We start from the raw sequence: 11,685 nt of genomic DNA, 5'->3' as shown, positions 1-11,685 counted from the left end.
CCCGCGCGCGGCCCGCCCCCTCCAGCCCGGGTCCCTTTGTGGCGCGCTGCGGCGGCGCGAGATCCCTCCTTGGGCGCCCGCTTCCTCCCTGCCTCCCTCCCAGCGGCCGCGCAGGGCGGGGTTTCCGTTTCCGCGCGCCGCTGCTGTCCTAGTCCCGCCCCCGCTGGGGTACGATGGCGGCGCTGGGGCGGTGCGCGCGACGCCTGCTGCTGCTGCGGGGCTTCCCGGCGCGCGGGGCTCGCGCGGGCTCCGGCCCGGGGGGCGAGGCCGCGGCTGTCGCTGTGACCCCGCCCCGCGCCGCGCGGGCCCCGCGCCAGCAGCAGCACGAGGAGGAGGAGGAGGAGGGGAGCATGGTGGCGGCGCTGCGCAAGGTCAGGGGGCGGGGCTAGCTCGGGGAGGGGGCGCAGGGCAATGCATGGGGAGGTGGGGGCGGGGGGGAGCAGAGCGTGGGGGGAGCTGAGGGGCACGGAGGGGGAGGGGGGCAGGGTTGTGGGATTGGGGAGCGGGGGGTGCAGAGGGGCCTGGGGGTCAGGTACAGGGGGAACTGAGGGGGCAGAGTGCATGGGGCGGGACTGGATTCGCTGGGGGCCAGGCAGGTGGGATGCCGGGGGGGGGGTCGGGGGGCAGGTGGGGAGAGCATTGGAGTGGGTGGGGGGGCGTGGGGCAGGTGGGGAGAGCATTGGAGTGGTTGGGGGGGCGGCGTGGGGCAGGTGGGGAGAGCATTGGAGTGGGTGGGGGCGGCGTGGGGCAGGTGGGGAGCGCATTGGAGTGGGGGGGGGCGGCGTGGGGCAGGTGGGGAGAGCATTGGAGTGGTTGGGGGGTGGGGCGTGGGGCAGGTGGGGAGAGCATTGGAGTGGGTGGGGGGGCGGCCTGGGGCAGGTGGGGAGAGCATTGGAGTGGGTGGGGGGGGCGGCGTGGGGCAGGTGGGGAGAGCATTGGAGTGGTTGGGGGGTGGGGCGTGGGGCAGGTGGGGAGAGCATTGGAGTGGGGGGGGGGCGGCGTGGGGCAGGTGGGGAGAGCATTGGAGTGGGGGGGGGCGGCGTGGGGCAGGTGGGGAGAGCATTGGAGTGGGTGGGGGGGGCGTGGGGCAGGTGGGGAGAGCATTGGAGTGGGTGGGGGGGGCGTGGGGCAGGTGGGGAGAGCATTGGAGTGGGTGGGGGGGCGGCGTGGGGCAGGTGGGGAGAGCATTGGAGTGGGTGGGGGGGCGGCGTGGGGCAGGTGGGGAGAGCATTGGAGTGGGTGGGGGGGCGTGGGGCAGGTGGGGAGAGCATTGGAGTGGGTGGGGGGGCGTGGGGCAGGTGGGGAGAGCATTGGAGTGGGTGGGGGGGGCGGCGTGGGGCAGGTGGGGAGAGCATTGGAGTGGGTGGGGGGGGCGGCGTGGGGCAGGTGGGGAGAGCATTGGAGTGGGTGGGGGGGCGGCCTGGGGCAGGTGGGGAGAGCATTGGAGTGGTGGGGGGAGCGTGGGGCAGGTGGGGAGAGCATTGGAGTGGTTGGGGGGGAGCGTGGGGCAGGTGGGGAGAGCATTGGAGTGGTTGGGGGGGAGCGTGGGGCAGGTGGGGAGAGCATTGGAGTGGTTGGGGGGGCGGCGTGGGGCAGGTGGGGAGAGCATTGGAGTGGGTGGGGGGGCGGCCTGGGGCAGGTGGGGAGAGCATTGGAGTGGGTGGGGGGGCGGCCTGGGGCAGGTGGGGAGAGCATTGGAGTGGGTGGGGGGGCGGCCTGGGGCAGGTGGGGAGAGCATTGGAGTGGGTGGGGGCGGCGTGGGGCAGGTGGGGAGAGCATTGGAGTGGGTGGGGGGGGCGTGGGGCAGGTGGGGAGAGCATTGGAGTGGGTGGGGGGGGCGTGGGGCAGGTGGGGAGAGCATTGGAGTGGGTGGGGGGGCGGCGTGGGGCAGGTGGGGAGAGCATTGGAGTGGGTGGGGGGGCGTGGGGCAGGTGGGGAGAGCATTGGAGTGGGTGGGGGGGCGTGGGGCAGGTGGGGAGAGCATTGGAGTGGGTGGGGGGGGCGGCGTGGGGCAGGTGGGGAGAGCATTGGAGTGGGTGGGGGGGGCGGCGTGGGGCAGGTGGGGAGAGCATTGGAGTGGGTGGGGGGGCGGCCTGGGGCAGGTGGGGAGAGCATTGGAGTGGTGGGGGGAGCGTGGGGCAGGTGGGGAGAGCATTGGAGTGGTTGGGGGGGAGCGTGGGGCAGGTGGGGAGAGCATTGGAGTGGTTGGGGGGGCGGCGTGGGGCAGGTGGGGAGAGCATTGGAGTGGGTGGGGGGGAGCGTGGGGCAGGTGGGGAGAGCATTGGAGTGGGTGGGGGGGCGGCCTGGGGCAGGTGGGGAGAGCATTGGAGTGGGTGGGGGGGCGGCCTGGGGCAGGTGGGGAGAGCATTGGAGTGGGTGGGGGGGCGGCCTGGGGCAGGTGGGGAGAGCATTGGAGTGGGTGGGGGGGGCGGCGTGGGGCAGGTGGGGAGAGCATTGGAGTGGGTGGGGGGGGCGGCGTGGGGCAGGTGGGGAGAGCATTGGAGTGGGTGGGGGGGGCGGCGTGGGGCAGGTGGGGAGAGCATTGGAGTGGGTGGGGGGGGCGGCGTGGGGCAGGTGGGGAGAGCATTGGAGTGGGTGGGGGGGGCGGCGTGGGGCAGGTGGGGAGAGCATTGGAGTGGGTGGGGGGGGCGGCGTGGGGCAGGTGGGGAGAGCATTGGAGTGGGTGGGGGGGCGGCCTGGGGCAGGTGGGGAGCGCATTGGAGTGGGTGGGGGGGGCGGCGTGGGGCAGGTGGGGAGAGCATTGGAGTGGGTGGGGGGGGCGGCGTGGGGCAGGTGGGGAGAGCATTGGAGTGGGTGGGGGGGGCGGCGTGGGGCAGGTGGGGAGAGCATTGGAGTGGGTGGGGGGGGCGGCGTGGGGCAGGTGGGGAGAGCATTGGAGTGGGTGGGGGGGCGGCCTGGGGCAGGTGGGGAGCGCATTGGAGTGGGTGGGGGGGCGGCGTGGGGCAGGTGGGGAGCGCATTGGAGTGGGTGGGGGGGCGGCGTGGGGCAGGTGGGGAGCGCATTGGAGTGGGTGGGGGGGCGGCGTGGGGCAGGTGGGGAGCGCATTGGAGTGGGTGGGGGGGCGGCCTGGGGCAGGTGGGGAGCGCATTGGAGTGGGTGGGGGGGCGGCGTGGGGCAGGTGGGGAGCGCATTGGAGTGGGTGGGGGGGCGGCGTGGGGCAGGTGGGGAGCGCATTGGAGTGGGTGGGGGGGCGGCGTGGGGCAGGTGGGGAGCGCATTGGAGTGGGTGGGGGGGGCGGCGTGGGGCAGGTGGGGAGAGCATTGGAGTGGGGGGGGGCGGCGTGGGGCAGGTGGGGAGAGCATTGGAGTGGGGGGGGGCGGCGTGGGGCAGGTGGGGAGAGCATTGGAGTGGGGGGGGGGCGGCGTGGGGCAGGTGGGGAGAGCATTGGAGTGGGGGGGGGGAGCGTGGGGCAGGTGGGGAGAGCATTGGAGTGGGTGGGGGGGAGCGTGGGGCAGGTGGGGAGAGCATTGGAGTGGGTGGGGGGGAGCGTGGGGCAGGTGGGGAGAGCATTGGAGTGGGTGGGGGGTGGGGCATGGGGCAGGTGGGGAGAGCATTGGAGTGGGTGGGGGGTGGGGCGTGGGGCAGGTGGGGAGAGCATTGGAGTGGTTGGGGGGGCGGCGTGGGGCAGGTGGGGAGAGCATTGGAGTGGGTGGGGGGGCGGCGTGGGGCAGGTGGGGAGAGCATTGGAGTGGTTGGGGGGTGGGGCGTGGGGCAGGTGGGATTTTGGGGTGGGGGGGCATAGTTTGGGTTCTAGCCTGGGAGACCCCCAGGATTCAATTCCTGGCTTGCAACAGCCTCCTAGCGCAACTTTGGGCCTGTCCCTTGGCCTGTCTGTGCCTCAGTTTCCCATCCGTACAGTTGGGGGGGGTGAGAATTTTGAGGTGTGAGGATACTATGCGGGGACGCTGAGGGAGGGCTGTGGGGGCAGGCAGGGAGGAGGAGGACTGGCTGGGTTGGGGGGCAGTAGGGATCACCTGGGGGTGCCATAGGGCTAATGGTGGGGGATTTGATATTGGGGTTAGGGGGTGAGATCAGGATGTCCAGGGGGCGCAAAGGGTGCATCCTTCCCTTAGCTCCCTGAGCATCAGCCGGGCTGAGGCCCCACGCACTCGGCACATCAGACCCAAGGCAATAGGTGCCCCTGCTGCTGCCTCGGGTACGAGGCCTCGAGCGGGGGAGGCTGGGATCCAGGACTCCTGGGTTCTCTTCCCAGCTCTGACAAGGTCACATGTGCGTGGATCTGCCTGGCACCTGCCCCCCAGTGCCCAGCCCTGACTGCCAGGGGAGAGCGGCCCCTGCCCAGCCCCCTGCAGCACGGTGCCCCCCAGTACCCACCCCTGACTGCCAGGGGAGAGCACCCCCTGCCCCGCAGCACAGCGCCCCCCAGTGCCCAGCCCTGACTGCCAGGGGAGCGCACCCCCGGCCCCTGCAGCACGGTGCCCCCCAGTGCCCAGCCCTGACTGCCAGGGGAGCGCACCCCCTGCCCCGCAGCACAGCGCCCCCCCATCCCACACTGGTGCCGGCACTCAGTCATAGCCTCGTGAGAGTCCCCAGGAGCTTGGCCTGTGTGAGCAGCCCCTGGCTCCCAGCCACGCCTGGCTCAGACAGCTGTGCCCGCTGCCAGGACCCCCGGGCCTGGCACCGCATCCTCCCTACCAGCCCCTATCCCCGCCCAGGAGGGCGGTGGGAGTTCAGTGTCTCTGCGCCTGCCCCTGGGGCTGCTGTTCCTAGCCTGGCCGCAGGGGGAGGTCGGTGCCTGGCCTTCGATTCCGGGGGAGGGGGAGTGGGGGCTGGTGGTTAGAGCAGTGGGGGCTGGGAGCTAGGACGCCTGGGTTCTCTCCCCGGCTCTCGGGAACAAAGAGGTTCTGAGTCCTCGTTCCCTCCTTTGGCCGCTAGCCCCTTTGACCCTTGCCCATGGACAGGCTGGGGTCAGCCCCCGCACAGCAGCTGCAGCCCCCTCCCCCCGACCCAGTTTCCCTGTTTAGATTCCCACCCCCAACCCGTAATCCCGGTATGCCTGGCACTATGTGGGTCACAGGCAGTGCCTGGCGGGGGTGCCAGCTACCAGCCAGCCCTGGCCGGGGGAGCTGCACCCAAGGACCTTCGTCTGCTGGGATCGGGGTGGGGGCAATCTCCCCCTTTTCCTTGCCATTCACCTGGGATCTGCTGGGCCATCTCTGCCTGGGAGCCAGGACTCCTGGGTTCTCTCCCCAGCTCTGGAAGGGGAGGGGGTGTAGCGAGCTGGAGCGGGGGCTGAGAGCCAGGACTCCTGGGTTCTCTCCCCCACTCTGGGAGGCAAGAGGGGTTTAGTGGGTTGGAGCAGGAGGGTGGGGAGCCGCCGAGGACTGTGCATCTCCCCTTGTTGGAGCAGGCTTTGGCAGGCTGGTGCATGGGCAGGGGCCGATCCTCGGCTCCCACAGGGTTTGGGGGGGCTTCAGCTCCACAGGTCCTGCCCCCCCTTCCCTCCAATAGCAGGTCCATGCCCTCTGCTGCCCTGGACCTTGGGGGAGTGTCAAACTCCAGGCAGAGAGCTTGCCTGCCTCTGCAGACCGCCTCCCCAGCAGGGGGTGCTGGGTGGGCCATCCCCTGTGTGGTGTTCTGTGCGGCTGTTCACCAGCTGCCCCACCCCAGAGGTGGCTGCCTCCCAGCACGAGCGAGTGCACTGGAGGACAGAGGAAGGCAGCCCTGGTGACTCACGTGCTCGGCGGCTGCTGCAGCTGTGAATCAGGCTGTCCTGATGCGCTAATGGGCCTCCCGCCGAGCTGGGAACCAAGCTGCCTTTGCACCTCCAAGCTCCCACTCCTGGTGGGGGGGCGGCGGGCTCCCCCCACGCTGGCTGGGTTATTTTATCTCTGCCGGGCCCCTCCCAGTCCAACTGGCACCTTCCAAGCCTTACCATTGCCTCAGGGGTCTGATCACCCAGTATGGACCTTATGGCTTCCCTGGGCTGGGGGAGAACCCAGGAGTCCTGGCCCCCCAGCTCTAACCACTAGCCCCCCCTCCCATGGCCCTGTCCTACTGGAGCGGTGGGTTTGCGCCCCCGCTCCCTTTCCCCGGCTTGGGTGTTAATCCGCTTGTGAGTGTCTTGGGGGAATCCAGCTGCTGCCTGCAGAGAGGGGGGAAGGGATGGTGGGGAAGGCTGGCAGGAGCAGTGCGGGGGCCTGGGGGTGACTCCACTGGTTCAGCACTGGGCTGGCCACCTAGCAGGGACAACATGGCTGTGCCAGCATGGGGGGGGTTCAAGCAAGGCGGGGGGGACTGGTAGCTAGGCGCTGAGCGCTGGGACAGAGGGACTGGCTGGATTAGTTCCTGCCCAGCGCTGACATGCAGCCACCTCTGGGGCAAGTCAGCTGGGAAACAGCCACACATAACAGCCCAGGGAGAGAGGAAATGCAGCCACCTCTGGGGCGGGGCGGCCAATGCACAAGGGTGGCTTGATCTCCCACCCTGCAGTGTGGCTGGGATCTCGGTGACAGCCCTGGGGGTGCAGCCCCCCTGCTTCCTTCCTGTGGAGCCGAGAGGGATGGGGGGGGGGGGCTGGTAGGCCGCCCCCTCCCCAGCAAGGGGTGGGGCGGTGTCATGGGGGATGGCTGACAACAATGAGGATAATTAGCTCCTGCTCCCAGTATGTCAGGAATGCCTCCCCCGCGCGCCCAGTGCTGCCTGCCTCCCTCCACCCCACCCCCCACCAGCTTTAGGGAGGGCCCAGCTCTCTGCAGAGGTAGAGCTGGTCTGTGGTGAGGGGCTCGCTGGGGGGGGTGCTCTCCCTGGCACTCACAGCTGGGCACTGGGGGGGCGCCGTGAGACAGGGGGTGCTCTCCCCTGGTGGCCGGGTGCTGGGGGGCTGCGGTGAGGCAGGGGGCACTCTCCCCTGGCAGTTGGGGCCGGGCAGCACCGTGCTGTGGGGAGCAGAGTTCCCCTGCAGTCGTAGCCGGCTGCGCCACTTCCGATCTTCAATGATTATGCAGTGTTATGTGCGGCTGTTCCCCAGCTGCCCTGCCCCAGAGGTGGCTGCATCTCCGTGCTGGGCGAGCCATCCCCGTGCGGCTGTTCCCCAGGTGCCCCCCCAGCCCAGCATTCCCTCCCCCCTGTTTTTCTGCACCCTGCTCTTCCCTGGAGCTCTCTGGGCTCATCACTGTCTCTGCTCGGCAGCTGGCGGGGGGGGGGGGGTTGTGGCAGCTGGCGGGGTGTGAACGGGGAGGGGGCGCGGCGACCCGCTTCCCGCCTGACTCATTCCAGCTAGAGAGTGGGCGAGGGACACGAGGCAAAGCCAGGCATCCCGGAGCACTGCTCCTGTCCCGGGGCTGGGGAGAGAACCCAAGAGTCCTGGCTCCCAGCCCCCCCACCCATTAGACCCCACTCCCCTTTCAGGGCCGGGGAGAGAACCCAGGAGTCCTGGCTCCCTACTCTTCCCCCCCCCCCCCCCCCAGCCCTGCTAATGGTTCCAGGGAGGGCTGCCCGGGGCAGGAGGGGGCTGGTGGCTAACGGGGTGGGGGCAGATGCAGGCGGGTACCAGATCATGGGAATTGCCAGTGAGGACAGATTGGGGGGGGGGGGGGGGGGGCTGTGGTCACAGACAGTGGCAGCTGAGTGACAGATCGGGGGTCTGGGGGTGTCTCTGCTCCTATGGGAGTGTCGCAGGCAGAGAGTCGAGCACGAGATTGGAAGGCGGCTGGGGGGGTCGCAGGGGGAGGCTAGATTGGGGGGAATCGGTGGGGTGGGGGGTGTCAGCCAGAGCCGGCTTTAGGAAGTGCGGGGCCCGATTCGAACAGTTTTGACGGGGCCCCGGCAGGGATGACTGAAAGAAAAAAAAAAAAAACACGTAAAAAAACATGTGGGGCTTGTACTCACCGGGCGGCACTCGTAGTCTTCGGCGGTTTGTCCTTCACTCGCTTCGGGTCTTTGGTGGCACTGAAGGACCTGCTGCCGAAGGGCTGCCGAAGTCCCAGAGCGAGTGAAGGACCCACCGCTGAAGTGCCGCCGAAGACCCGGAGCGCTGCTGGGTGAGTAAAAATTAAAAAGGAGCCTCTAGCCAGGGAAGGGATTCTCGGCCACTTGCCCCCACCCTGGCGGCCCTGCCACTGGGCGCGGGGCCCGATTCGGGGGAATTGGAGGAATTGGCCTAAAGCCGGCCCTGGTGTCAGCTCAGGGGGCAGTTGGGGGAGGGCAGGCCGATTCCCCTTGGAAGTTTCGAGCGCCCTGTGTGCTGTGGGAGGGCGGTGTGGGCAAGCTGACCCCTCTCTGCCCCCCAGAACCCTGACTACCATGGCTTCGACTCAGACCCGGTGATTGACTTGTGGAACATGCGTCTGGCCTTCTTCTTCGGAGTCTCCCTCTGCATCGTGGTGGGGGCCACCTTCCTGCACTACCTGCCGGACCATGGGTGAGTGGGGGGCGCGGGGCAGGACCCCGAGAGCTGGGGGGCATCAGACCCAGGCAGCCCGTGGGGAAGAGCAGCAGGAGAGAAGTCTAGTGGGTCAGAGCAGGGGGCTGGGAGCCAGGACTCCTGGGTTCTCTCCCTGGCTCTAGGAGGGGAGAGGGGTCTGGTAGGTTAGAGCGGAGGGGGCTGGGAGCCAGGACTCCTGGGTTCTCTCCCCGGCTCAGGGAGGGGAGTGGGGTCTAGCGGTTAGAGCAGGGGGCTGAGAGCCAGGACTCCTGGGTTCTCTCCCCGGCTCAGGGAGGGGAGTGGGGTCTAGCGGTTAGAGCAGGGGGGCTGGGAGCCAGGACTCCTGGGTTATCTCCCTGGCTCAGGGGGGGGAGTGGGGTCTAGCGGTTAGAGCAGAGGGGGCTGGGAGCCAGGACTCCTGGGTTCTCTCCCCGGCTCAGGGAGGGGAGTGGGGTCTAGTGGTTAGAGCGGAGGGGGCTGGGAGCCAGGACTCCTGGGTTCTCTGGGGGACAGGGCTCATTACACGGCTGGGGGCAGGAACTCAGCTTTCCGAGCAGACAGGAGCAGCAGCAGCGTAAGTTGCTTTTCTTCTGCCGGCTCCATGTGCGTCAGCAGCCCCCCCTTCCCCCCACACATCAGAGCGTCTGGCCCCCCCGCCTGCCAGCTCCGACGCGGGGCTATCTATATCGCAGGGCTAAATATACTGCCTTGGCTGGCAGGAGCCGCCCGGCTCCCCTCTGCCCCCGCACATGGGGCTTGCCCCAGTACCCCACTGTGGCACCAAGGGGCACTGTGCTGTGGGGCAAGGGGTGCTCTCCCCTGGCAGTCAGGGCCAGCACTAGGGTGCAGGGAGCTCGCCAGGGGCTGTTGGCCACAATGCAAGGGTTCCTGGCTGCATCCCAAGGGGTCTAGTGGTTAGAGCTGGGGGGGGGCAGGGAGCCAGGACTCCTGGGTTCTCTCCCTGGCTCTGGGAGGGGAGTGGGGGCTGGTGGTTAGAGCAGGGGGCGCTGGGAGCCAGGACTCCTGGGTCCTCTCCCCAGCTCTGGGAGGGGAGTGGGGGCTGGTGGTTAGAGCAGGGGGCGCTGGGAGCCAGGACTCCTGGGTCCTCTCCCCGGCTCTGGGAGGGGAGTGGGGGCTGGTGGTTAGAGCAGGGGGGGCTGGGAGCCAGGACTCCTGGGTTCTCTCCCTGGCTCTGGGAGGGGAGTGGGGGCTGGTGGTTAGAGCTGGGGGGGGGCAGGGAGCCAGGACTCGTGGGTCCTCTCCCCGGCTCTGGGAGGGGAGTGGGGTCTAGTGGTTAGAGCTGGGGGGGGGCAGGGAGCCAGGACTCCTGGGTTCTCTCCCTGGCTCTGGGAGGGGAGTGGGGGCTGGTGGTTAGAGCTGGGGGGGGGCAGGGAGCCAGGACTCCTGCGTCCTCTCCCCGGCTCTGGGAGGGGAGTGGGGTCTAGTGGTTAGAGCTGGGGGGGGGGGCAGGGAGCCAGGACTCCTGGGTTCTCTCCCTGGCTCTGGGAGGGGAGTGGGGGCTGGTGGTTAGAGCTGGGGGGGGCAGGGAGCCAGGACTCCTGGGTCCTCTCCCCGGCTCTGGGAGGGGAGTGGGGGCTGGTGGTTAGAGCAGGGGGGTCTGGGAGCCAGGACTCCTGGGTTCTCTCCCTGGCTCTGGGAGGGGAGTGGGGGCTGGTGGTTAGAGCTGGGGGGGGGGCAGGGAGCCAGGACTCGTGGGTCCTCTCCCCGGCTCTGGGAGGGGAGTGGGGTCTAGTGGTTAGAGCTGGGGGGGGGCAGGGAGCCAGGACTCCTGGGTTCTCTCCCTGGCTCTGGGAGGGGAGTGGGGGCTGGTGGTTAGAGCTGGGGGGGGGCAGGGAGCCAGGACTCCTGGGTTCTCTCCCTGGCTCTGGGAGGGGAGTGGGGTCTAGTGGTTAGAGCAGGGGGGCTGGGAGCCAGGACTCCTGGGTTCTCTCCCCGGCTCTGGGAGGGGAGTGGGGGCTGGTGGTTAGAGCGGGGGGGCTGGGAGCCAGGACTAACTCCTGCCATCTCCCAGCTGTGCTGACGGGGTGGGGTCTCCTGTTTCTGGAGGGTGGGGGCCAGGAAATCAGCGCCACAAATGTCCAGTACCCTGCAGCCCCCCCCAGCTGGGCTGTGCCACGCCTGGGACCCACCGCCCGTGGGCTGAGCGAGCGGCTGGCGCTGGCTGTGCTAGCAGCTGCCCGGGCTGGGAACCGTGTGTCTCACGTCTGCTGATTCCTCACGGGTGAGTTCTCACCCGCTCCCAGCTCCGTGCAGCTCCCGGCGCGGAGAGCAACCAGCTGTGCGGGGGGCGGGGGCAGCTCTGCCAGGGCCCGAAGTGCCAACCCTCAGCCCCTGCTAGACCAGCCCTGCCGGTGCCCCTCACTCCTGCCCCACAGCTCCCCCCCCCTTAGTGTCTGAATCTCTGTTCTCGGTGCTGGAGCTGACTTGGCGGGTCTCCCCCCAGCCCTGCTGGGTGCGTGCTCCTGCCCCCGTGGGTGGGGGGACGTGCCTGTCCCACCTTGGTTGGGGGGCTGCCAGATGGCTCTGTGCGGGGGCCGCTCCGTGCCTTGGCCTTGTCCTCACCTCTGCCCACCGCCAGCCGGGCTCGGGGCCTGTCCCCTCCAAGGGACGCCAGCCCCCCAGTTCTCACCCCCTCTCTCCCCAGCATGCGGAAGTGGGCGCGCCGGGAGGCCGAGCAGAAGGTGAAGGAGCGGGAGCTGTTGGGGCTGCCCCTCCTGGACTCCAACTACTTCGACCCCAGCAAGCTGGTGCTGCCGGACGAGGAGTGAGGGGGGCTGAGCCGGCGCCCTCTGGCCCCCCAGGGCGGTGTGAATAAACCTGCTGAGCCACCTAGCTCGGTCTCCGTCTGTCTGTCTGTCTGTGGGGCAGGGGAGCCAGGACTCCTGGGTTCCATCCCCAGCCTGGCGGCTGCAGGAGGCTCTGACCTGCATGGGCTCAGGTGTGGCCCAAGTTCCCTGTTCCCTCTGCCTTGGGCGCAGCTGTGCGGCTGTTCCCCAGCCGCCCTGCCCCAGAGGTGGCTGCATCTTGGCGCTGGGTGAGCCAGTCCCGGGAGCACCCTACGGGGGGAGGCAGGAGATGGCCATGGCTGGGGTGAATGGCGCTTTGGAACCGGGCGTGAGGCCAAGGTAGGACCTACAGGAACCACCCAGCTGCCAGTCTGTGCCCCCATAGCCAGCCATGCACCTCTCCCCCACCATCCCCTCTCTCTGCCCCCCACATCCCTGCCCCACAGCTACCTGTCTCTATGCCCCCAACCC

General features: G+C 69.5%; 1 protein-coding gene across 1 annotated transcript; it reads left to right on the top strand.

Annotated features, from left to right (window-relative positions):
* The first annotated feature begins 158 nt into the window (after positions 1 to 158).
* Positions 159 to 11,260, top strand: NDUFB11 (NADH:ubiquinone oxidoreductase subunit B11). The gene is made up of 3 exons (XM_054014950.1): positions 159 to 371; positions 8,274 to 8,404; positions 11,073 to 11,260. Exons 1-3 carry the CDS (start codon positions 174 to 176, stop codon positions 11,194 to 11,196), a joined length of 453 nt encoding a protein of 150 aa, XP_053870925.1. The 5' UTR covers positions 159 to 173; the 3' UTR covers positions 11,197 to 11,260.
* Positions 11,261 to 11,685: the final 425 nt, after the last annotated feature.

The sequence above is a fragment of the Malaclemys terrapin genome (genome assembly GCF_027887155.1).
Source record: "Malaclemys terrapin pileata isolate rMalTer1 chromosome 20 unlocalized genomic scaffold, rMalTer1.hap1 SUPER_20_unloc_1, whole genome shotgun sequence".
Taxonomy (NCBI): Eukaryota; Metazoa; Chordata; order Testudines; family Emydidae; genus Malaclemys; species Malaclemys terrapin.
Note: the sequence above shows the minus strand (reverse complement) of the source record. Positions and strands in the feature narration are given on the sequence as shown.